Below are 24,997 nucleotides of genomic sequence, written 5' to 3' on the forward strand. Positions count from 1 at the left end.
CATCAGTCGTATTTGACGCTTGGTGCTCGACGTATGTCCGATAAAAACTTCTCTGTTTGTTTATATTACTCGCAAGATGGGCAAGCATCGGTAAAAATTGCACAATACATTCAAAAACACACAATAAACAACATGGGATACATTTTTATAAGTAAATTGATCCGATTGTATTCCGTGCGATGTAGCGTATTTATAGAGACGTACCGCGTAAAATTGACAACAATTATTTATTCGTAAGGGCTCCTCTATTCTTATTGGTTATTACATTTCTCTGGTTAAATCACGCCGTTTCCGACCCGAATTGTATAAAACGAACCTAGATCAAAATTCTCTTTCTCTCCACCTCCCAGTTACCCAGAGTTTGAGACCGAAGGAGAACATATCTGAAAAAAACAAAATGAGGCATGATTAATTGAAACGATGGATGTATGTGCAATACAATGTGGTTTGGAACCCCTGAGTCCGCATAGTAGAGCTAGTGTCTAGTAAAGTAGTGGTAGTAGTGTCAGTGTGTAGTGGTGGTGGTAGTGGTAGTGTGAGTTTACTGGCGGCTGTCGGCTGTCGGCTGTCGGCTGTTGGCTGTCGGCTGGCGGCTTTCGGCCCACAACAGCCACAGCCACAGCCACTTTTGTTCCCCTGCGAGCTTCGTCAGTTGCGCGCCGTCGCTTGTGCGGTGCGGACGCCCCTCCGTTGTTGTCGCTCTTTCGCTACTATCGTCACCAACAGCCAATACTGCTTTCAGTGTAACGTGTCGCATTCGCACTCGCACTCGCACTCGCTCTCATCCGCCATACAAAACTGAGACACGGCTCGGTCGAAGAAGAGATGGTCGGAGGCGCCGCAGACCTCGAGCTCGCCCCCCTCTACTCCTGACCCTCCTCAGACGCCCTCATCCCCACCCCCACCCTACAATACTCTTCGAATCGACTTCACTTCTTCGCCCATTCTTCAGGTAACTACATATTCACATTTACCACTATTTCTGTATCTGTATGCACTCTCACCAGCGACCGACACTGCCACATTCGTTGTAAACATCGCTCACTTCATTGAGCAAATTTTGTACGTGCGGTCGCTCCGAGTTCTCCTTTGCAACTGTCAAATGGGCTATTTTTTTTCATTCTTTTGTTTTGTTTTTTTTTTTATTTAATTTTTTTTTTTTTTTGTTCTTAAATACATATGCATAGTGTTCAAATTTGAATTTATTTCTTATGGTTGTTAATACACGTATGTATGTATGTGTGCGTGCGTTTTTTTTTTATCTATTGTCAGATGAACATGTTTCGTTTTTTTCTGTGTGACGTTTGTTGTTATAAGTATTATTATCGCCCAAGTGTTGGGAAAATCGTTTTTCGCGCGCGTTTATAGTCTTTAGTGTGTCGGTGTGTAAACGCGTACAGTTTTAGAAACTGCGCGTGTCGTATCCGCGTCTACGCTCGTCCGACTGTGGGTCGCGTTCGTTCTCATTTTATACACACATACATACATACATATGTCGTGCTTTATTTTCCAATGAGAAAATGGCGATTAGTATTAATTTTCGTTTTAAATTTGACTAAGTAAAGTTTCCGAACGATAATGTCCTCTAAATGGGTCGCGAGCACTCCTCGTGTCGCTTACATTATCGTAGTTTCGTTATCTTTTGAGATTAAAACTAGTATTTAATTTTATTTTTGATGTGGAGTTTAAATCCCCTTTTTTATTTATGACAATAACTTATACTGAAAGCGTTGACAGTGAAATTTAAAATTTGTACAAGTTTTCCGCGCAATGCGCACTATGAAAATTCGTCTTATCGGTAACTGTCCGTTATCTACCCCTGTAATGATTGATTTTTTTTTTTGTATGTATTCAATTATAAAATCAAATTTGATTTTTGTTTTTTTAATACTTTTCATTTTCATTCTTGCGTATTTTTTGTTATTATGTATTTGAAAAAAAAAAAGCATAATTCTGATACCACATTAAAAAATAATTACTGTCGTGTAGCCATAAGCATTAGATGCACAATGAAACTAAATATCTCGAGATAAAATAGTATTGACACTAATTGGAAGATGACAGTGTGTCCGTTGATCAAATAATCAACCTTGACTTATCTTGATGTATTCTTCATTGACTTCTGAAAAATTTTAATCAACCATAGATTTATTTTTTCACCATATTTCGACGCAAAATATCGTAAAAAACCTAAATAATCTAAAGTTTTCTTAATTCACTTTGTCATTTCTCAGGTTCAAGCAAGAAAAAACCTTTCGATGTCTATGTTTACAGTATTCATTAATTTGTATCGTAACGTATTGTGCATTGTATACTTCTCACAATGAGACACTCAAGAAACTATTTTTTATACGCAAACTATCAAAGGTTGAGTGCATATTTAACTCGGTAACCGCATTTGAGTCACTAACTATGCAGAAACATATTCTTCGATGAAAAACTTACGCTCGATGGATGATTATTCAATTTATAAAAATGCAGTCCGTCATTTTACGCGCTTTTTAATTGAAATATGATATTTTGTATATATTTCTCTGAATTTATTTCTAAATAATTTATTGTAATAGTAATTTCTAAATTAACTTAGGAAGAGGAGTCATCGATGTTCGACCTTTAAATCAACCCCGCCCCTTTTCCCGACCCTGTTAACGAATGCTTTTAAATTATCCTTAATTAACACCCAAAATATTAACTTTTATGTATTTTTGAATTTCATCCCTTTTTTTTACTTTTTATGCAAACAAATCCGTATTTGATACGTTTTTAATTGACGTAAAAAATCAGCAAATGTAACAGCGATCATTTCAAAATGTAATATACTTGCCTACTTTATATAAAATTAAAGACCGGGAAAATCGCATTATTCAACAAAGACCACTGAAATAGTAATTAATTAATCGCAGATAATTGTGTTTGTATACTTTCAGGCGTAGATAAAGTAACAACGAAGCCAACCGTTCGCATATTGACTGATAATATTGAATATTATTAAATTGTTTAATATAATCATTTTTTATTATATGTACATATATATTTTAACGTTATAAACTTTCCAGTTGAAAAGTATGAGTATGGAAACTCGCTTGTGCTGAAGACTCGACCTTCGATAGCAGAACGTTCGAAGCGCGCTCACTATTGATCATGTGTCCCTATATTTAAATACTAAAAAAAAACATTCATAATTTGTCATAAATTCGATATAAAATGGCTGTAGGACACCAACGACACGTCGAAACGGGGAACGTATTGAACTTTGCAAATTGAGGTTAAACTTGTGTCCTTTGAAAGGATTGTTAACGTCTGAAAATACTTGAGTACTCAATTCATTACATGCCACGTGCTATTATATGTGGCTAATTTTACTTCGTGTCGAAATGTAATAAGATTTTTTTAATATTTTAAATTGAGGTAATTTTCCATCGGCCGATATCGGAAACTTGCTTGTGGCATTATTTTTTTTTTTTGTATTGTTAATTTATTGCAAAAAATACTATCGGTTCGGTTATGAATCGTGTTTCATATTTATAACGTTACATTTTTTTAATTATACGCTTTAAATTAATAAATGTATTAATTATTAGCTGCCGTATTATTGATTTAAAACTGCGTTAATAAGATGCGGTAAAAATGTTATGAATGTCGGATGTCGGTCAACCGGAAATGGTATTTGTTTTATTCTCGTATCGTTTGTCATTTCAGTTACATATCTGCTATTATATCGATTTTTATACAATGCTTCAGCGAGCAAAATATTTATTTTTTTCTGCTTTCTTAACAATATATGTAATCTGATTTCAATTACTATCCAATCCACTCTTGGCGAAGAACTTGTGTGTGCTGCAATTTGTCGATATGCATACATTCATATGTACCAGGTGCATACAATGTGTGTAGAAAGTATAGCAAAAACGTGCATGAACAAGACGCGATGAAATTATAAGGACCGAAAGTGATGCTTTCATCAATATTATTTTTATTGTTATATAAAAGTGCTTATTCAGATAGATAACGGTCGTACTATCGTGAAACTGCAACAGAAGGTGGACGATAAGATTACATAAATATTTTCGAGCCCATATTTTTATATATGTATATTCAACTTGTGTGGTATCCATTGATATTTCAACGGATGGTTTTGGAAAGGAATTTATGAACATGAAGCACACTCCAGGCTATTGTCTCTAGCAGTTTCAGTATGCATAACCATTGCGGTTAATTTGCATATAAATATGTATCTAAACTATATTATTGTGTTCATTATTTAATGTTGCCCTCGCCACCCCCTCGCTGCCCTCTCATTCCATCCCCGCACGCTCGCCCGGATGTCAGCCCTTATGAGCATACGTATGTGTCGTCGTCGGTGGTCCCTTCTGTGTTCTAACGTACTCGCAGTATATAAAATAATATTTTTCAAAATTTATTCCATCCCCGGCTGTTCACCTTAAAATCAGCAGTATGTGTGTTTTTGTTAGTAGTCTCGGCGTGATCTATTTGATTCTTATGAACTCATTATAGTTCGTACATATGTATATCCAGGGGCGGTTCGGCTTTAAGAGAAACCGGGGAACTGCCCCACACACATTTCTTCTAACCAAAAAGAATAGAAATTTTGTATTTTGTTGGTGACTCGTCAAAATTTAACACGTGTTTATTTATTCAGCTCACCATGCGGTGAGCGGAACCGGTTTGTAATTCAGTTCGGGGCAGTTGATTATCTGTCGTCGTCCCGTGGTCGCCAGCTTCAGTTTAGTTGCTACTCTGGTACTTGCAAATGGTACTGAGTGTAGACCGTTTAATTTAATTAAATATTTTTTATTAATCACATTTTTGCTTTTTTAGGACACATAACGAAGGAAGTCGATAAAGTAATTTTTCTTGCATAAAATGTTACTAAAAATGTATTAAGTTTTTTTTATGAAAAAAATTATATGTAGGGGGTTGGTTTTTTCCTCCTCGTACCCCACCTGATTTTAATGTCACGAGCCGCCCCTGCAGACTTCCCTTCCTTTTTTATACATTATATACATATGTATATATATATATTATATATGCTTACTAGAACCAACCCACGTAAGTAAATCGTCGACATCCACAACTTCGGTCTACTTAAAATTTAAAAATAAACAAGCATTGTTTATTTATGATTTGAAATTTTTACCATTGTCCAAAAAAAGTTGTTTCAAAAAATTGCACATGTGGGTTGGTTTCATTGAGCGGAATTGCGACCGTATGAAAATGCACGTTATGAAAGCCCGTTCGCGGAAAAGTGTAATATTATAATATATGCAGCATTTTCTCGGAATTTTCCCACAATTCATATTAATGGAAAATACTTTCCAAAATTAAAAAAATGTATGTAAATATGTAATATATAGTATATAAATGGATATTCGCTAACAGATTAATTTGCAAGAGTGAATGTAGGTACATATACAATGTATGTATGTACATATATGTGAAGACACTCCCTTCACACATATAATGGTGCTTACGGACTAAACCAACGACGATTTTGGGCCAACTTTTTAACAAGCAGTAGCGTACAAAATATCGAAATAAAAATTAAATTTTAAAATTGAAATTAAATATCAAAATCAAGCTAAAGAGCGAGATTGAGCTAAAATTAGATCATCGTTGATGTTTTGAATTACGACGATGCGCATTTAAAACCAGAGAAATATTATAATTTCTCTGCTTACGAGCGAAAAAAAAATATTGTTAAAGTCGTCACGAGATGTTACTGTATTTCTACCGTCGACGATCGATAAAAAAAAACAATTCATAAAAAAACGCGGTGTCGGATGTCGGTGATTTGTCTAAGGGTTTTTTTTCTGTCGTCGAAATAAAATTAATAATCACACATTATCCGATAAAATGTACCTCTGAAATGATTTAATTAATTGATTTATTTCGACGAGAGAAACAATTGAAGACTAAAAAAAATTCGTTTGATAAACCGACAACATACCGGGTTGGGACCATCGCTCGGTCACCCATACTTATACATGAGATATTCTCAGTAACTGCGCATTACGGGGATAATAAATTAAAAATAATAATTCTTTGATTTTTTTTTTTGATCTTAGTGCGTATCTTCGTAAGTCAAAACATCTTCGACAAACAAAAGTCGAGGATTACCTGCATGTGATTGTTGATGATCTAATTTTAGGTCAATCTCGAAAATTTATTTAAATTGGGCATGTTCTGTTTTAACTTTCAATATTTTATTTTAATTTTAATATATTGATTATAATTTTATTTTGATATTTGAATTTAATTTTAATATAATAATAATATTTTTAATTTTAATATTTAATTTCAATTTTTAAATTTAATTTTTATTTCGATATTTTTACGCTACTGGTTTTATCCTGCTGGTTAAAACGTTGGACCAAAATCGTCGTTGGTTTGGTCCGTACGCAGCATTAAACGAGTCCTCTTACGAATTTTACTTACATATGTACATCACGCAATATGTAATATACATATGTACATAACGACTTCTCGATATTAATTACTACAGATTTTTTTTATATTTCCGTCTCTATAACGTCTGATATAGCGATTAGGCTATTTTAATTAACCTCATAATTCCAGTTGAAACGTTATCGACTTTGTGCCTCAACACCGCAATGTATACATTGCCCCATCGTGTACACTCATATATATATATGTATGTACATATTGTATATACATTATCTTAGTAGAGTTTCTAGCTATATACATACATGGTGTGGTAGCTATGTACAATTTTTTTTTGATTTAAAGTTTGATCAGAATCAAAATCAATACTTAAGCCTTTTCTATATATGTACGTACATACTGGCGTCTATTAGAAGGAATTGTTTGCCTTATTTGTTTTGTAAAACTTTTTATACTGAAAAATTGCTGAATTGTATGAGAATTTCAATGGAACGCAATGAATCCGTACGAAAGTAATGTTTTAATTTTCATTTTTAAGGCGAAGGTACGAATTTTAATACAATTCAACGTGTTCACGTTTTCTGTAATTATTCATGTAGCCTTTTGTTTAAATACTCAAATGTATGTATTATACATGCTATTGTAAAAGCATTGAATAATAAGGAGTGTTTCTTAATGATCGTCAATATCTTCAAGACTAACAAAGGACCTGTATAATTCATGATGAAAGTTTTGTCGCCCTAATATTTGCTTAATTTAATCTTAAGTTTTCCCTTGAGAGGCATTTCAGTGTGTTAAAATAAGAAAGTTGTCTCAAATACTCCAAAAGAGTGCAAAAACTGACATAACTTGGATAGTCTTTATGCAATATCCTTAAAAGATTTTACCCCTGAGCGACACCTTTGGTTTTAAATTTGTACATATATAAATTTATAGATTATAAATTTGAAATCATATTCAAATGGTAGGTATGATGGTTTTGCCAATTTGATGAGGAACCGTTTCAACAATGAAATCGGATAAATTGGAGTCACAAATATTCAACTCTGACCAGCAGCACTGCAGAAATACTCCAGATAAATTATTTTCAATCGAGGTCAACCCAAGGTTTGAACCTGGGAATCTCAGTGGTTAGCATTAACGCAACCACCGAGCTATACTGTTAGCTAATTTAATTTTACAAATGGCTTCATGGGATTATATTATTTTTGAGTCTCTTTTGAAACACTAAAATATAAAATTTTAACAGCTTGGACTGTGCTTGACTTGTATAGCACACTTGTCGCATTGGAACAATCTGTTAATTTTTATTTTTTACAGATCGCTCCTTAGCGACGAGTGCACTTAAACAGATACAATACAATCAATATACGAGTATATACATTTTCATACAATGCGAACTCATAAAAATATCCACAGTGATATATATGGAGAAATTTTTGCAACATTTTATAATCAAATTGGCGAATCTCAAAACGTTGAATAGCTTGAGATTAGCGAAAGAGATAGGAAAGGAGATGCCAATTCTACAAGAACCGTTTCAATGATAAAAATCGATCGACCTGGAGTCACAAACCAAGGTCTGGCCAGCAGCGGGACTGTAGTGGGACTCGAACCCGTGACCTCTCTGCTCGAAAGTATAATATGCTAACCACTATTCCACGCCGCTAGTTAATACGAGTGTGCATGGTTGATTTAATAAAACATAAATAAAAATAAAACTTGAGTGCCAGATATTCCGTATTCGCGATTTCCGTGACAACGATTGTCGTGTTCGCAATTGCAATGTGCGAAATAATCAGTTTACTAATAGAAAAACTACGTGTCAGGTCTGTATACATTGGGTATTGGTGAGTCACTCTTAATTAGTAAGTCAATATGGGTCTACGTGACGAGCCAGAATGTTAAATTACAGAAAACACAAATATCGGAAGGCAAAGATCTTAAGTCGAAAGATAAAAAAAGGGTGCAAGGGTATTCTGCGCGCGCACATTAATATGGGAGGAAAAGCCTGTTCCTCTTGTTCCTGTTGTATATCTGCTCGCGCAAATTAAGTGAGTATGTACCGTTTACCATGCACCCTTTTTTTTTGATCTTTCGACTTAAGATCTTTCGATTTTCGATCTTTGCCTTCCGATATTTGTGTTTTCTGTAATTTAACATTCTGGCTCGTCACGGAGACCGACTCAATACACATAATAAATGTGATTTTAACGCAGAGTCAATCTGCATGATTTAAACGCGAAATCGGAATCGCTCGGTGTTTTTAATTAACGACTTCGACTCGGACTCCACAGCCCTGACATATACAGAAAGCATTCCTAAGCCGTGTGCGTACATACATATGTATGTATATGTATGCTCTTACTCATAAGCCGCTTTTAAATAAATTTTCATTTTATTTAAAAGCGTCAATCGTGCTCAAAACGGTATATTCGTCATTAGGGTGTATTTGCTCTGCATCGATAGTATACCGGGCATGCAGATCCCTGCGATTATGGAAATTGCACGATCGCATCGGTCAGAGGCGAAGGCGAGTTTTCCATGGAATTTTCCGAGGTTTCGTCCGTACGGCGTACACTGTTTGAGAAGCTCTGCGATTGGTTCACGTCCGGCTGGGTTCTTTACCTGTTACTTACTGGTGCCCGCGAGTTACAACATGCACAATCGCTGAGGACGTCTACCTGAGGCCGAACCTCACCTGCAAACCGACCGTCCTGAGGCCTGGGGTCACCGTGACCCCACCGCAATCGTACTTGCGCACATATTCGCAATTATTATCATATTATATACATATACCCGCTGTGTAATGAAATCATTACGTGAGGTGGTACTTTGGATTTGAATTGTTCAAAAGTGTTCGATTCTAGTGTTGTCAGGGCTGTGAGTCAGGCGGGGAGTCGCAGGCCTAAAGAATTCGAGCGAATCTGACTCTCGTCTCGTGTTTAAATTTATTTATTTTTTACGGTAAACGGATTATTGCGCAAATTGCGACAATCTTTGCCGCAAAAATCGCGAATACGGAATCTGGCACTCGAGTTCTCGTTAGTACAATATTTCGCGTTGTTAGCTGTCGATTGATGAAGTTTTTGGGTGCCAGATGTTCCGTCATAGAGATTTTAGTGACTTTGTGACGAGCCTTTTGTGACCAGTAATCACCGAACCCGAAAGAACATGATATATTATAGATATATCATGATAGAACATGATATATATTTGGGTGCCAGATGTTCCGTAATCTGACGTGTGCGTACATATGTCAATATGAGGAAAATGGGTCTACCTCACGGTACGTTTAACGTTCGAAGTAATTTCTTTTTTATTTGCGTCGATTTTTATGTACAAATAAACTAATTTTATCATTGCGTTTGGCAATTGAATTGAAGCGAACTTGAATAAAAAAAAGTATTATGTATACCTCTTAAATTTAAGTACAGTCTAGATCGTTTCACCAAAGAGGCGTAAAGGTGCAAACATACAGAATGGTACGCGGCACGTGTTTTATTTTTAGATAAAACACTGGCACGCCTGATCTATGCTGTGGCAATCCAGGCTAAAACTCACCCCCCTATAGTGTTTTCAGCGGTGGCCGTCACTGCAACGAAAGTGACTTGATCGAAAGTCGAAAAACCAAGATTGTTCGCGATTTTTATGACAATATGTGAAATAGTCCGTTTACCATGCATACATATGAAGAGCGGGTAGTATTACCATACATCGGTCTCCCTCTCGTGCCCGAAAGTGAAACGCCCGAAAACGCAAATATCGGAAGGCAAAGATCGAAAATCGAAAGATCTTAAGTCGAAAGATAAAAAAAGGGTCTCTCCCCCCGTCGTACATACTCACTTAATTTGCGCGAGCAGGATACAACAGGAACAAGGGAACAGGCTTTTCCTCCCGTATTCTGCGCGCGCACATTAAACAAGGCTGTATGACAAAAAGAGAGATAATTTCACCGCATGCCACTCATATATATTATATATACATAGTACCGTTTACCATGCACCCTTTTTTTTTTGATCTTTCGACTTAAGATCTTTTGATTTTCGATCTTTGCCTTCCGATATTTGCGTTTTCGGGCGTTTCACTTTCGGGCACGTGAGGGAGACCGAAGGAAAATATATCACCGAAAACACTCCAGGGGGTGAATTTTAGCCTGGCATAGATCAGGAGTACAAAACTATAAAAAAAGAGCACGTGCCGCGTACGATTCTATATGAAGTGTGTATGCGCCTTTAGTTTCCTGTATATAAATAAAATTAAAAAAAATAAATAAATGTCAATGATTTACATCAGCTCACTGTATCAGTACTCCAGTGATATTCAAAATTATAAAATTTATAAAACCAGAGCCGGAGATGTGTTTTTTTTAATGACTCCGCAGATCCGATCATTACATTTGAGCCCACTTGCATCATTAGTAGACTTAAAAAAAAGCAGTCAAATTGTTTAGTCAATTTCAAAAATGTGTCCAATAAAAAATGGCGTGAACAGGAATCAATACCAGATACAAAGCTAAAATCTCGAAATTGAAATTTTTCACAAATGTGATATTTTGTTGATGTTACGTATTTCATTTATTCTTTATTTAAAACTCTAGTTGTTTAAACAGCTTAAACATGGCGAATCTAACAGTAAATATTCATTTTTATTAAATTTATTTGAATCGAAAAAAATATTATATTCAACCAATTGAATTTTTGTCATAGAGACTTTGTTTTGTTTACGAAGTTCCCAACCAAAGATACTTACATATATATATATATAGGAATGATTTTTAAACGAGTCGTATGTGTGGTTGGCCAAACTGCTAGGGATAAAGTATGTTTGGTATGCATGGGAGAGACCGGATGCGTGTTGCTATGATCACTTGTTGGAGAACAAGCCAGACGACATGGTTATAATAAATAGATCTGACTGAATCTGCGCTTTTCACTTGGAATCCTTCACATCCGGATCCTATATATACATACTAACATACAAAGTCTCTTTCGAAATTATATATTAGATTACTCAAAGAAGTATGGAACGTTGTGTGCTCGGCATAACGAGGACAAATAGGAAAGGAATGCGTAGGTGAGAAGTATGACAAGCGTAGTTGAAATAGTGGAGAGAGTGTAAAGAGATTGAAACGGCAGGTCATGTAGCTAGAAGAATGAATGAAAGGTGGACAAATGAAGTGCTGGAACGGTACCTGAGAGAATGTAAAAGGGAGAAAAAAAGGCCGCAAGGCAGATGGGTAGATGAAATTAGATAAATGTGTGGGGTGATATGGGTGAGAATTGCGCAAAACAACGGGTGGGAGCGTGTTGGGGAGGCCTTCATCCAGCAGTGTATAGCTAGTGGCTATTAAACATGAATGTTTGTTTATATTTCCGCTATACAAAACTTCAGTTTTCAATTTAGAAATACTAAATTTGGTATACTTTCTCGAGGTTACGTAGATTGTAGACGGTTTTTGGAACGGGTTGAAATTTAGGGTCAAATTCTTGTGAGAAAATTCCGTTTTTTTAATTTCTATAATGAAAGAAAATTGTCTATTATGAAAAATATTTACACGAATCATTTTTAAAAATTTTGAAAACAAATAAAAATAGAAATAAATGAAAATAACCAAAGGGAGAATAAACAGAATTTTTGTGTTTGATGAAATGATATATACATATGTATAAAATAATTGACTAGGGCGCAAAATTAAGTTATAGAAAGCAATGAAAGTTGTGTACTAAAAAAGCATGTGATTACTTTTTTGCATTAATTTTTTTATTTGTAACAAATTTTAAAAAAATTATCTCGGTGCTGGCCCCCCTCGTGGCCTGGCCCATGATTTTATATATACATACATAAATTTGTCAAAAATATGTACATTAAAACTATCAGTGTGGCAATTTTTTGCCTTTAATGCTTATCTATTTACAATTTAAAAATACACTGAGATTAGGTTATATTATACATCATTTTATAAAACTGTGCATAGACGATTGTCATGTATGTATTATGTACGATTTGCTTTATATCATAGACATAGATTACATTATAAATTTTCATTTCCGACACTATCTGACAGTCACGGAGTATTTTAATAATGAAGTTAAACTACATGTTTACATATATGATGATTTATTAAACTATTTTCGTTTTCTTTTCAGAATTTGCAGTCGATTACGATGGGGACCAACATGAGCGAGAGTCAGCCGTTGAAGGATCAAATGAATCCGTCACCTTCCGTGTCTGCACCGGAGTCGAGTGTCGAGGAGTCTACAATTTGCAATCCACCTTCGCCAGTTCTACCGATAGCACCGCCGAGTGACAGTGCAGTTAAATCAGACACATGTGACGATTCCAACTTTCGCGAAACGTCTGAGGAGATAGACGAGAATACCAGCAATGTGGACACCGTTACAAAGTCCAGTGACATTAAATTGTACTCTTCGTTCAAAATAAACTCTGAAGTGAGTGATGTCGTTAATAAGGAGAGTGAGTTCAATTCGAATTTTAAATCTGATATAGATGTGAAGTTTCGCATGACGGACGCTTTAGCGGACAGTGCGTCTGTTGACGATGGTAAAATTGAACAAGATGTGGTGTGCGATTTCGAAGATAACAAAACCGACGTGGCATCTGCTGACAGTGAAGATTCTGCGTTGGGAAGTCTGCCGTGCGAATCAGTCGCCATACCGGAAACTGAAGATGAACCTCAAGATAGATCTGACGGCAGCGATTCCGGTCTAGGATCTGAGATAACCGAAGAGCAAACCGTACAACAACCTTTTACCGAATTGACTTCGCCTGAGGTTGAAAGCAGAGTGGTGTCCCTAACAACGGACAGTGCCAATTTTAATATAACTAATGATAATTTAGAATGTAAAAATCTTGTAAATAACACCGATGAAGCTTTAAATACATTACAATTCAAGAATGAATCGAAGTTAAACGAACTCAAGAGTGCGTTATCAGTACGAAGTAACTTAAAAAGGAAATTATCGGTGGATATCGATACTGAACCAGCACCTAAAAAGAAAAGAAGTATTACATTTGACGATGTTACAGTGTTTTATTTCCCTCGAGCTCAAGGGTTTACGTGTATACCGTCTCAAGGAGGATCAACCCTTGGGATGGCTAAGCGTCATACGCACGTACAAAAGTTCACTCTCGCCGAGCACACGTCAGAACAACGTCGGTTGCACCGACAAATCCTTCAACAGTTGAGGTGCGAACGTCATTCATTGCAAGGCTCATCGGTGTCGTCGAGTGATTATAGCGATTCCGAAGATGAACCGAGTGAAATGTCGGAATCGGAACTCGATTTGGATAGCTACTACTTTTTACAACCTGTGCCGACTCGGCAGAGAAGAGCACTCTTGCGAGCAGCCGGCGTTCGAAAAATCGAAGCCTTCGAGAAGGACGAGTGTCGGGACATACGCACTTCTAGAGAATTTTGCGGCTGCAGTTGCAAAGGATACTGTGACCCTGAAACCTGTTCTTGCAGTCAAGGTGGAATCAAATGCCAGGTAGACCGATTGAACTTCCCATGTGGTTGTACGAGAGACGGTTGCGGTAACACCACCGGTAGAATAGAGTTTAATCCGGTGAGGGTGCGAACTCACTTCATACACACACTAATGAGATTAGGCTTAGAGAAGAAGTCGGAAGAAAACATATCCAAGATAGACACTGTTGACCAGAGTCACTGGTCCGATCCGAGCAGTAGATTGTCAATGCCGAACAGTTCGTACAACCAAAGTGAATCATTAACATGTGGCAACTCGTCTAATAACAATAAATATAATGGAAATTTGCTAAGAGATGTTAATTTATCAACCCATCTCGAAGTCGAATCGTGCGTCAACACGGGAACGTTCAATAACATGCATTACGAAAATGCCAACACTTCCAAATCGGGTCCAAATTTACAGTGTCGAGAAGATTCTTTGGATCTGTACGCATTCCGAGAAGAAAATTACAATGAGGAAAACGGTAACGACACTTCTAGATTACCGACCAACAGTAATAATACTCAAAACCAACAAATCGACAACAACTACGCAACAAACAATGCAAAAAGTAAATCAACACCACATTATACAGACTCCAACCATCCGAACTTCTCAGCGAACCCTTCCACTCTTTCGAGGTTTTCATGCGATATCAACTTTTCATACCCTCAACATCATGACTCTAATCATTATCCGAATCAACAATTTTCCGCAACCAACTTCGAAGACTTCTCCCAGTCGTCGATGACGAATGTTTTCAATCATTACAACCCAATGTACATGAACGATTATGGTGCAAAAGCTAGCGCACAAGAGAATGAAGAGAATCCGGCGAACAATCCAGAATATCATTCGGCACAGATGAACAACTACGGTGTGTACAGAACTTCAGATAATACATGTTACACGCACACGAGCGATGCAAAAGAAGCCAACCAATACACCAATTTGAATTCGGCCGCATACCCTCTCAGTAATAAATTGGAATCTTTCTCCGAGTTGATCCAAGGTCGATACACGTACAATACATACGAAAACGGAGAGAATATGCAACCAGTAGCGCCGGCAGCCGAACAAGTGGATTCTGCTGAAACCAATTCGAATCCCGTTACAGTTTCGAATACCGAAACGACCAGCGCTGATTGTCCGCAACAAAGTAGTCCTAGTGACGGTGATGAAAATTTTGGTGAAATTATCAAAAAAACTATGGTAGAAACAGTTTCAGCTTAATTGCTTTTTACCTATTGTATATTCCTTTATAATGTAATAATATACGTACATACATATACATATAATATTATTAAGGTGTAAATACATTTTTAATAAATATATAATAGAATTTTCATATGTATTTTCTTTACTGGATTAGGAATTATAAAAACATGCAATATAATCAATACAATTTATTACAAAAATATTTTAGCCCTTCATATACATATCACAATCTATGAAGTATAATCGAATTTTTATTCATATTGAATGTTTGCAACAATTAAAAAGTAGGATGTATGATTTTTTCATTTTGGCTTTCATTTCGATTGATGAAGTCAATCATCCTAAATTATTTTGGTTCGGTGATTACTAGTCAAATGTGAACCGGTCACAGGACAACCGGTCGCTCTAGATCTGTCAGACAAAAACTGGTCACGAGAAAAATTGGTCACACCCTAAAATCGGTCAACCAGTTTTCTCGAGACCGATTTTAGGGTGTGACGGGTGATCACGTGTGACCGATCTAGAGCGACCGGTTGTCTTGTGACTGGTTCACATATGACTAGTAGTCCGTTTACCATTATTTTATATATAAAGGAAAGTATGTTTAGCGATTTTTTTATATAAATGTGTTAATCTACTATTAAGGAGGCTTTAATATTATAACATACATATGTATTTTTAAAAACCATATACAATACATATGTATATAAAAACTCATAACAAAACAAAAGAAATAACGTATATTTTATTAAATTTCAAAACTTAAAATACAAGACAATTTTCAAATTCAATTCATTTTTATTTTTAGTCCAACTATTCGACATTGAATTTTAGATAGTCACTCACTCTTCGTCTTATTGATTTTAATGATAATACCTACAGACTAGTGTTGTAATATCACGGTAAAATTTCAGCATACTATGTATATTAGTATATTGTATACATTTTCAAATCACAAATAATACATACATAGAAAATAATAAACTTTTAACATATTATAATATAAATCAGAACAGATCTACTGTAAGTATAATATAATGATAAAAATAACAACATATTTTATGTATTCAATTCCTTCAACGAATTCAAAACTTTAACATGACGATCTTCACTCCCTGTTGTAAAAAGTAAATTGTTTGGTCCAATAGCGATACTATTAATGGCTTCTAAAAATCAGTAAATATATATTATTATTTGGGATCAAACACGTAAACCAAACAGTGAAACAACTGAAAACTACCTTGATGTACTTGAATTTGATATATTTGAGCGACAGTTTGTAAATCCCAGAGATACAAAGTTCCTTTTGCACCGCCCACACATAAAATACTACCTTCACAGACTAGAGAAGTTAAACCTTCATCGATTACTTTATTGAATACCTAGAATTGCAAAACACACATTACAATAAACTAAAGTAATAAAATTTACATATTCAACATGTCACCGGTTTGTATTGCAAACGATAAGCCACCTGAACGTTAGCTCCTAAATCAGTCACCCTGAATTCTCCGTCAGAACTACAAACGACCAGTCTTTTATCTTCAGATATGAAACAAGCACCTGATATTGCACCGGAATGTGACGGCAATTTGCATTTTATCGATCTGGAATCAATACTCCACAGTGTAACGTCTCCGTCGTCAGTTCCTGACATCAATATGTTTGCCGACCTTAAAAATTCAGTTTCACATTCAGAAATATAAGAAAAAAAAAATAACACGTTAAACTCTATCAAATATCTTACTTATCAAGAGCAATGGAAGTAATTTTAGAATCATGATCGAATTCCGCTTTCAAACTTTGAAGCGGTCGGAAAACTCCTTTGCCGAAGCCATCCAAAGAACTCCAAACTCTCACTACACAATCCCAGCCTCCTGATACTAACAAATTACCTACAAAATAAAACAATTAATATGAACTCGATGCAAAATGTAATCATATTCACTAAAAATGTACCTTTTAACGACCACACAAGACAGCTCACAGCATCGTCGTGTGCTCTGAAGCTATCTACAACTCTACCATATTCTAAATCGTACATCATACTGAAAATGTCACAAAAATATGTCTCACGTCGATTGCAGATATTTTTAACGATACGATCGCGTATTTTCTTATACTTACATATAATTATCCCAAGATCCGACAATGACCGTATTATTATTCATCTGTACGCATGAACTCAGGGGCAACGAACCGACATTAACACTTCTAATTTGCTTCCCATCCGAAATAGAATACACTTTCAGCAGCGAATCTTTTCCGACTGATATGACACGTTGCTCGTCTTCGGAAACGATCACACAGCTCACACCTTCCTTGTGAGAGTGGAAAGATAACTTTTCGGCGAGCGAACGTATAGCAGTCGGTGCTAAAGTTAATTTCTCCATGGAAAGGTTACTGGCTACACTTTTCGTGGTAGTTATTCTTCTTACGTGCGGAGTTTTAAACAACTGTTTGGGAATCTGGCCGAATTCCATTATCTGTACTTCGATAGCGTCTTTTTCATTCATGTCAGCAATATCGTCCAGATTAACAGAACCCTCATAGCATAAATGGAAGAACACTGCAAAAAAAATGCATTAATATATGTAATTCTAAATTTTAATAAAATTGTGATGTAATATTTAATTTTATACCATTATCAGCCTTTTCAGCCTCCTCTCCTCTTTGCTTATAACCAAATATCAAATCAATCCAATGATGCAAATTTTTTGATACATATTCTGATTCTAATGCATCGCGCATAGTTTTAATAAAATGTTCAGGAGATTCGGCCCATGGAGGTAATTTAACATGTTCAACTTTAGTACCATCATGTCTGAAGCCAAACTGAATTCCATATTTATTCACCAAAAAGTCACCATTGTTTTCTGTATCGAAAAATTCAGGCACCAATTCCTATAATTCAAACAACTTATATAATACATTGTCAAATATTACATATGATGCATGTATTGTATAAAATCACCTTAAAATCTGCCATATTATTGAGGCAATTGCGGAAAACGTCCGATATTGAATTAAACATTCTATCGGGATGATCAAACCGTCCGTTTTGCAAACAAAGCATAAAATGAGGATAAATTCTCACCTTGAAAAGAAATTAAACATATGTATATCAACTTTTAAACAACATAAAACTTAGATGAATCGAAATCATTACTTACAATGTAAAATAAAATAAGACCGGGTGCAGAATAGTGAGAGCCGTACAAAAACTTTGGTGGACCCATTTCCGCATACCTATCTTTTAATCTTTGCAACCGTTCAGGGTTTAAAGCACCGATTGGTTTCCTCAAATCGCGATACACATTAATGTCGTTCAAGTCGATACTCGATGACGTGTAATCGTTCAAAATCCAAGGAAATATAGGGTATTGAGTTAAATCGTTCTTAGTTCTGTCAGCTAAACTACAAGAATTATACATTTTGATTATTTCTATTTCTAATTTTGTTAAAAAATTACACTTAATGTGATGTATTATACCAATTGAGATAGAGAAGATAGTCGTAATTCGATAAAACGCCATTTTGCCATTGCATCGTCATTTCAGTTTGTCCAGTATTGTCCAGATTCAAGTTAGGCAACTCTAATATCTTAGTATATAATTCGTCTCGGTCCTCTTTGGACTTAAATGCTAAGTATATGTGAGGTATTTCACACGTCTCAACATTATATATTTCTAATCCCTGAAAAAATTAATCAATTCCAGATTACTACAATATATGTACATATGTAGGGTAAAGCGGAAACAATTAAACGATTGGTAACTTGAAAATGAATACTTAGAAGTTCAATTTTTTAATTGGTTCTATTCTATCCTGTATAATATACATTTCAAAAAGATAATTAACTTACTATTTGTCTTAACAAAAATCTTCTTTGAAAAATTCTTTTCATATCGCTTAATTTTATCTTTAAAACGGGATACTGAAAAATAATACATACATGAATATAAATCAAAAAGTCATACAAAGAGTGTTTATAATTTACTAAATGATGACTCACAGTTTCGATATTATTGCACGGCTGAAAAAATAAGGTGTTCGCCGTCAGTACAATTTTACCAGGATTTTTAACCAACGGTGATATGCGATCGGCGTTCTTCTCTAAAATAATCTTATCGTACAAGTTATCGAGCCACAGCAGGTCGAATCGCATACGGGAATAACGGGAATGTAATATAGTGGCTACCATGCTGTTCTGTTCGCATGCGTGAAGATCTGAAGCGCGTTTCAGTTGATTCATTTGCTGAACACAATCAGCTATTGACGCGTAGTTGAGCAGGAATAGAAATTCTGTCGGCGATCCTTCAATTTGATACGGGGCGATTACATTCCCCTCTAACATTTTCACGTAATGATTGCACATTATTACTATGATGTTGTTTGAATTGGCGATGAGCATATTGTCGCATTGTGAAATTCGTTGGCATTCCTTGAATTGCACTTTGATTAGCGGTTTTATTCTGTCTTTCGGCTCGAATACAAGCGATTTGGAGCACAGCTTCAGACGGCCGTCTTGTTTTTCAGTGGAACCTTTCTTTTGGACATCTTTTTCCATACATACTACTGAATAGTCTTCAAAATATATCTCTCCGGGTTCCAAGAGTAGCATTGAAAATCTGAAAGTTAATGTCACAATTATAAAACATTTGAATAAAAAGATAAAATAGTGCGATACCTAATTTAATGATTGGTTAGCAACAAAAATTAAAAAAAAACCTTTCTTTATCCATTTTGAAAAAAAAGCATAGAGCTTTAGTAAAAAACAGTGTTTTGACAGATGACTACAAAGTTTGCACAAACGACTCGTCAGAACATAAAAGGCCATTGGCTTAGTAATATCAACCATAGCCATAAATATATTTTTTTGAGAAATCATAGCACCAAGAGGGAATGGATCAAAAAAAGACGACCGGACTTTGCCCTGTTCTTTTTAGACACCTATATTAATTAATTTTCATCAAACTATAAAAAAATTTGAGCAATAATAATAATCTTATATGTATGTCTATTACCGATAGTTGGCGCGAACAAATAGGTGTATAGCATGCTGTCACACTGCATTAATTAATAAAAAGACGCTCTGTTCCTTTCGCGCGCTTCAGTAACAGACCTGTACATTAAAATGTATATATGTACATATGTTTGAATATAGCACAGCGTGTATTATCCTAAATCACTCCTCCAAAGTCGAGGAACTACTTCCTTCACCGTACAACCAATGAGTTTCAGGAGTTCAACCTTCCCACGGTTTCGAAGTCGAGGAACTACCTCCTTCGCCGTACAACCAGTGAGCTTCAAGAGTTTTGCCTGCCCACTCCTCCGAATTCTAGCAACTACTAATAACACTTGTATCAACTGAACAATAAATATCCTCTTCCAAACACACACGTGTTTCTATAAGCCGGAACACTAGTTAAAACACCTTCCCGTTCTACATATGGATATTATAGTTGAGTAATAACAGCATTGAGACAGAGGCTATGTGAGCAGAGGCAGTTCTAAAGGAACTGCGATACTGCAGTACCCCATGCAAAAAATTAAAGTGTATAGAATATAATAGAGCTCTGAATGTTTTTAAAATAATTATTGAAAGGTTCATAATAAATGTTTCTCAACTACTGTAGTCTCGATAGAAACACGCAGCAACAGAAATAGCAGGCTCAGAATCAGCAGCTCCCAATTGCTTGGAATAATTATGATTTTTCGACAGGTTATAATCAAACAATTGTTCCATTGATTGATATTGTCTGATGTTAAAAAGATTATTTTCTTAATTTAGTTGTTTATCAGATTAATTTCAATTAAAAATAGAAATATGTAGGTATTAAAATGAGTTTTATACAATTACTATTCTACAAATCACTGATTTTATTTTCAAAGACAATTACAGAAAACCACACTATCAAGTATAATCAGCTGAAGAACTGAGTTAAAATAAACAACATTTTAAATGCATATGTACATGTACAATTTCGAACAATGATTCGAAGAATTTTTTTCACTTGTAGTACATTTTTTTTCATAGTTGCTTATATAATCTTTACAAAATCTTCAATATTTTTTTTAAATTTTTGGTGTACATATGTATATATGTACTTAAATATTATATTATTACTAAGATTGCAAAAACACCGAAATTTCCGATATCGGTATTATCGAAAGAAAAAAAGAACAATATCGATAATTACCGGTGTATATATTTTTTTAATTGTTAATAAAAAAAATCTGTGACCCCGATATCCCAAGCACCACTTGTATGTTTATTGAAAAATAAGCCAAATCCAAACATTCAAATACAGGATATACGGGTAATAATTTATTACATATAACATATATGTACATATATATATACTACTATGTATGTATTACATACATACATATCTGAAATCTAATGTTTGTAACATTATTTAATTTGTTTTATTTAATAAAATGAAATAAAACTATTCAGAAATTTAATTTATATAAATTAAATATATTACCATATAAATTTTGGTTAGACCCTGACTTTTTGAGGGGTTGGGGCAAAATTTTAAGTTCCACTACCGCTTGGATGCCTTTTTTATTATGAAAAAACTGGGCCTACAACTTTTATTGAGTTGTACGTTTTTATGGCATAAACAATTTACAACATTGTGTTCTATCTTCATCTTTATAGTCAACTTATTTTCTTAATTAAAAATCAAATACTTTTCACATTATCAATGTGCAGTGGCGGATTAAGCGGTCGGCCGTCCGGGGCCCACCAAGCTAGGGGGCCGTCCGAGCCCTTATTCTTCACAGGTACAGTGACTATTTCGCACACGATATGGTTCTAGCTCTAATGTTGTGATTCGATTCAAGTGATTCGACAAACGGAAAGAAACTCGCTGTAATTTAAGCGCAGTCTTTGATAAAAAAAATATGAATAAATATGAAACTGTTTTGATCACGATTATTTGGAACAAGATTATGCAGAGAGTAAACGCTATTAGTAAATCTTCGCAATCAGCAAAGTGCACCGTCCTTTAAGGTGTATCTTTACTGAATTAACTTGAAAGTTTAGTAAAACAATTTAAAAATGAATTTAAAACCTTTAAAAAACAGGCCGAAACCTATAAAAGTAATAAATTTGAAGAAAGAATAACGAAGAAACTGAAAATGTCATATGATGAAAGAAGCGATAATTTGTAAGAGAAGATTTCATATCTAATACGTCCTATACAACTTGTGATCAATCTGATAACATAATTTGATCGTAGAAAAAATCATTTTGCAATATTTCAAAATATTCTTCAATCTTTCTATGCCAGAAAATTGAAAAAAATAACGCATTAGCAACCTCAAAGAAATTTAAGAAAAGGAAATCAATAAATATCAATTCGAAGATGAAGTTGAACAATTTCTGCTTTTTATAAAAGAAAGAAAAGAAGAATATTCGACTGCTGATGCATTTAAAGTAACTTCAGATTTGTTAAAAACATTTCCCAATGTGGAAATTATTTTACGAATATACTTCAGCAGAACTTTCTTTTGTTTCAGTCTAAAAAGAAATAAAAACCAAGTAAGAAACAAAAAGAAGGGGATCTGGTTATTTTCAATAACAATTCTGTATATTGAATATGAATTATTAAAATCAACTGCGATTACATTATTGATAATTTTTCAAAAGAAAATATATATATGTGATAAAAGTGTTGAACTGATATCTGATGTAACTACAAATATAATTGTCATATTAATTAATTGTTCATAATGAGTAATTAAAAATTGAATACTCAAAATGGAAATCACTATGTAGGTATTAGTATATTGGTAAATTTATCAAATTAAATTAGTCTATGTAATAATATGGGGCCCATTTCAATTTTACCGCCCAGGGGCCCCAAGCAACTCAATCCGCCACTGTCGATGTGTCATGTTTTAATTGTTTTGATGATTTACTTTTATTTTTATAACGCATCTCGATCGGGATTATAAAAGTGAAGATTGAATTCATTTTTAAAAATCTTTCGATACACGCTCTCAGTCACATGTGACAGATTTTCTTTTGTACATTTTTCAACATAGAGGTGGAACATTTTCCTAATATTCAAATCAGGATTCAAAAATTTTTTATCCGAACTAGTTGCATTATACGGGCAATCAAATAAGGGAAAACTCGAAATATGATCTTTAACAACTTTAATAAATGCATCACTTGTTTTTCGTAACGATCCTATCATTTTTCCACGAAAATCTGACCCTGAAATTTTCGCATTTAAAGCGCGAGTTACTCTTCCATCAGAAATTGAAAATGTATCTAAAAAAAACTTTTTACATACAGACACTTGTGAATTCTCGTTCCACAGAGAATATCTGTAATTATGTTTTCTTGGTTTTCCTTTACGATTTTTTTTCCTCTGCTTAACTGGAATGGGTACGGCAGATTCACAAAGTAATAAATTTTGCTTTTTAAAATCTCCCATACCCCAAAATTTATCGAAACTCTTTTTTCGCTCATTGACACTCAACAAACTTATGCATTTTTTTGAACAGTGGCAATCCTTATTTTCAAATTGTTTTGCACGAACTATTTTTAGATTTTTTGTAACATATTCTTGACCATGATTTCTCTTTATTTTTCTATCAATTTGTGAGTACATATTGTTTTCGTTCCCGGTTTTATTTTTGTTTTCATTCGGTTTAACAATCACAGAACCTTTTTGTATTGAAGACGATTTTCTATCCATATGTTCTGAAGATGATTCTGAAGCTTAAATGAAAACATATATATTTATTAATATAAAATAATTGGTATCATTAAAAATAGCTCAAAATATTAACTATTAATATTAAAAAATAAAAATACTTATGTACATTCAGAAAAATTATTGTCGATTAAACCTTCATTGGAAAAATTACAATTCATTCTAAGCTCTTTCTGAAAACACAATCAATATCATTTTTATTACACAGTTTATTGAAAGCTTTAAAACGTACGAGCTACAATCTTTACCTGTAAAGGTTTCTGTTCAATAATATCGGGCTTCGTTGTATCACAGTAATATTTATACGAATTTGAATTCTCATTTGCAGTATCCATAGCGATAATTTCTGGCTGTACACTAATGGTTTTAATATTAGGAAAATTCAGACAATCATTATTTGTTTCGTCGCCAAATTCGGGAAACATGACCTCTTGTTTAATATTGAGATTTTTTATAAACCTATTCCTTAAAATCTCATCAGAACGCTTACAAACTTCTTTAAACTCCACGAATGATTCCAATTTAGTTTCGCAAACTGAGCATATTCTATCGGGCAATCCATCGTCCATTTCCACCTAGCGAGAAAAAATCAACATATAAATTTAGCATGACAAGTGGTGCTATTTTTAAAATCAACAGATACTAAATATAACATAACTGACGTTTAATTCGCAGCAACTCCAGATACGGAAAACTAAAGAATTGGGAGATCCCCAGATAGACGTTAATGGCTCCGAATCCAGACACAGACGACATTCCATCACTGAAACGTTGACCTACTTCACTATTAAAGCACAAACCACCCAATTCTATTTCTAAGCAAACCACTGGCAATGACAGTGACAGCAGTATTTACAGGTTTACCAATCACTATTTTGTTATTTATTTTAAGCAATTTACAATAATTTTCGCTGAACTTTCGGTAAATGGATTATTCCGTAAAAAGACATTTCGCCCAAGTCACTAAAATCTCGATCACGGAACGTCTGGCACTCGAGTTCTCGTTAGTACAATATTTCGCGTCTGTAGCTTTCGATTGATGAAGTTTTTGGATGCAAGATGTTCCATGATCGAGATTTCAGTGAATTGCGCGAGATCGCTTTTTATTACATACCTCCTTTA

General features: G+C 34.6%; 3 protein-coding genes across 5 annotated transcripts; 1 reads left to right on the plus strand and 2 right to left on the minus strand.

Moving 5' to 3' along the window:
• Positions 1 to 492: 492 nt before the first annotated feature.
• Positions 493 to 15,261, plus strand: Axud1 (AXIN1 up-regulated 1). Its single transcript, XM_077444249.1, has 2 exons — positions 493 to 952; positions 12,573 to 15,261. The coding sequence occupies exon 2, from the start codon at positions 12,591 to 12,593 to the stop codon at positions 15,147 to 15,149; it is 2,559 nt and encodes an 852-aa protein (XP_077300375.1). The 5' UTR covers positions 493 to 952; positions 12,573 to 12,590; the 3' UTR covers positions 15,150 to 15,261.
• Positions 15,256 to 19,969, minus strand: LOC143921122 (protein FAN-like). Of its 2 annotated transcripts, XR_013261397.1 has the most exons (14): positions 19,866 to 19,969; positions 19,150 to 19,765; positions 19,000 to 19,071; positions 18,628 to 18,830; positions 18,308 to 18,551; positions 18,109 to 18,231; positions 17,777 to 18,038; positions 17,262 to 17,703; positions 17,094 to 17,182; positions 16,882 to 17,029; positions 16,609 to 16,807; positions 16,375 to 16,516; positions 15,688 to 16,300; positions 15,256 to 15,539 (listed from the first exon to the last, which is right to left on the minus strand). XR_013261397.1 is itself a non-coding variant. In XM_077444248.1 (13 exons), exons 1-13 carry the CDS (start codon positions 19,877 to 19,879, stop codon positions 16,194 to 16,196), a joined length of 2,661 nt encoding a protein of 886 aa, XP_077300374.1. In that variant the 5' UTR covers positions 19,880 to 19,969; the 3' UTR covers positions 15,256 to 16,193. The 2 variants fall into 2 exon arrangements, 1 of the variants encoding a protein (XP_077300374.1); XM_077444248.1 differs by having other exon boundaries at positions 15,256 to 16,300.
• Positions 19,970 to 21,640: 1,671 nt separating this feature from the next.
• LOC143921124 (uncharacterized) lies at positions 21,641 to 24,747 on the minus strand. 2 transcript variants are annotated; one of them, XM_077444250.1, is made up of 4 exons: positions 24,538 to 24,747; positions 24,124 to 24,450; positions 23,985 to 24,048; positions 21,641 to 23,880 (listed from the first exon to the last, which is right to left on the minus strand). In XM_077444250.1, exons 1-4 carry the CDS (start codon positions 24,634 to 24,636, stop codon positions 23,078 to 23,080), a joined length of 1,293 nt encoding a protein of 430 aa, XP_077300376.1. In that variant the 5' UTR covers positions 24,637 to 24,747; the 3' UTR covers positions 21,641 to 23,077. The 2 variants fall into 2 exon arrangements, with proteins under 2 accessions (XP_077300376.1, XP_077300377.1); XM_077444251.1 differs by having other exon boundaries at positions 23,080 to 23,874.
• Between the last annotated feature and the right edge of the window lie 250 nt (positions 24,748 to 24,997).

The sequence above is a fragment of the Arctopsyche grandis genome, chromosome 13 (genome assembly GCF_051622035.1).
Source record: "Arctopsyche grandis isolate Sample6627 chromosome 13, ASM5162203v2, whole genome shotgun sequence".
NCBI classification, from domain to species: domain Eukaryota; kingdom Metazoa; phylum Arthropoda; class Insecta; order Trichoptera; family Hydropsychidae; genus Arctopsyche; species Arctopsyche grandis.

What these genes read in the sequence shown, in the direction of transcription:
- Axud1 (XM_077444249.1), top strand. Translation starts at nt 12,591, where the DNA reads ATGGGGACCAACATGAGCGAGAGTCAGCCGTTGAAGGATCAAATGAAT.
- LOC143921122 (XM_077444248.1), bottom strand. An exon ending in CGTGCAATAATATCGAAACT is followed by an intron (nt 19,072 to 19,149) that starts GTGAGTCATCAT and finishes ATTATTTTTCAG; the next exon opens with TATCCCGTTTTAAAGATAAA. An exon ending in GGCTGAAAAGGCTGATAATG is followed by an intron (nt 17,704 to 17,776) that starts GTATAAAATTAA and finishes TTTTTTTTGCAG; the next exon opens with TGTTCTTCCATTTATGCTAT.
- LOC143921124 (XM_077444250.1), bottom strand. Translation starts at nt 24,636, where the DNA reads ATGGAATGTCGTCTGTGTCTGGATTCGGAGCCATTAACGTCTATCTGG. An exon ending in GGAGTTGCTGCGAATTAAAC is followed by an intron (nt 24,451 to 24,537) that starts GTCAGTTATGTT and finishes TTTTCTCGCTAG; the next exon opens with GTGGAAATGGACGATGGATT. An exon ending in CGACAATAATTTTTCTGAAT is followed by an intron (nt 23,881 to 23,984) that starts GTACATAAGTAT and finishes TTTTCATTTAAG; the next exon opens with CTTCAGAATCATCTTCAGAA.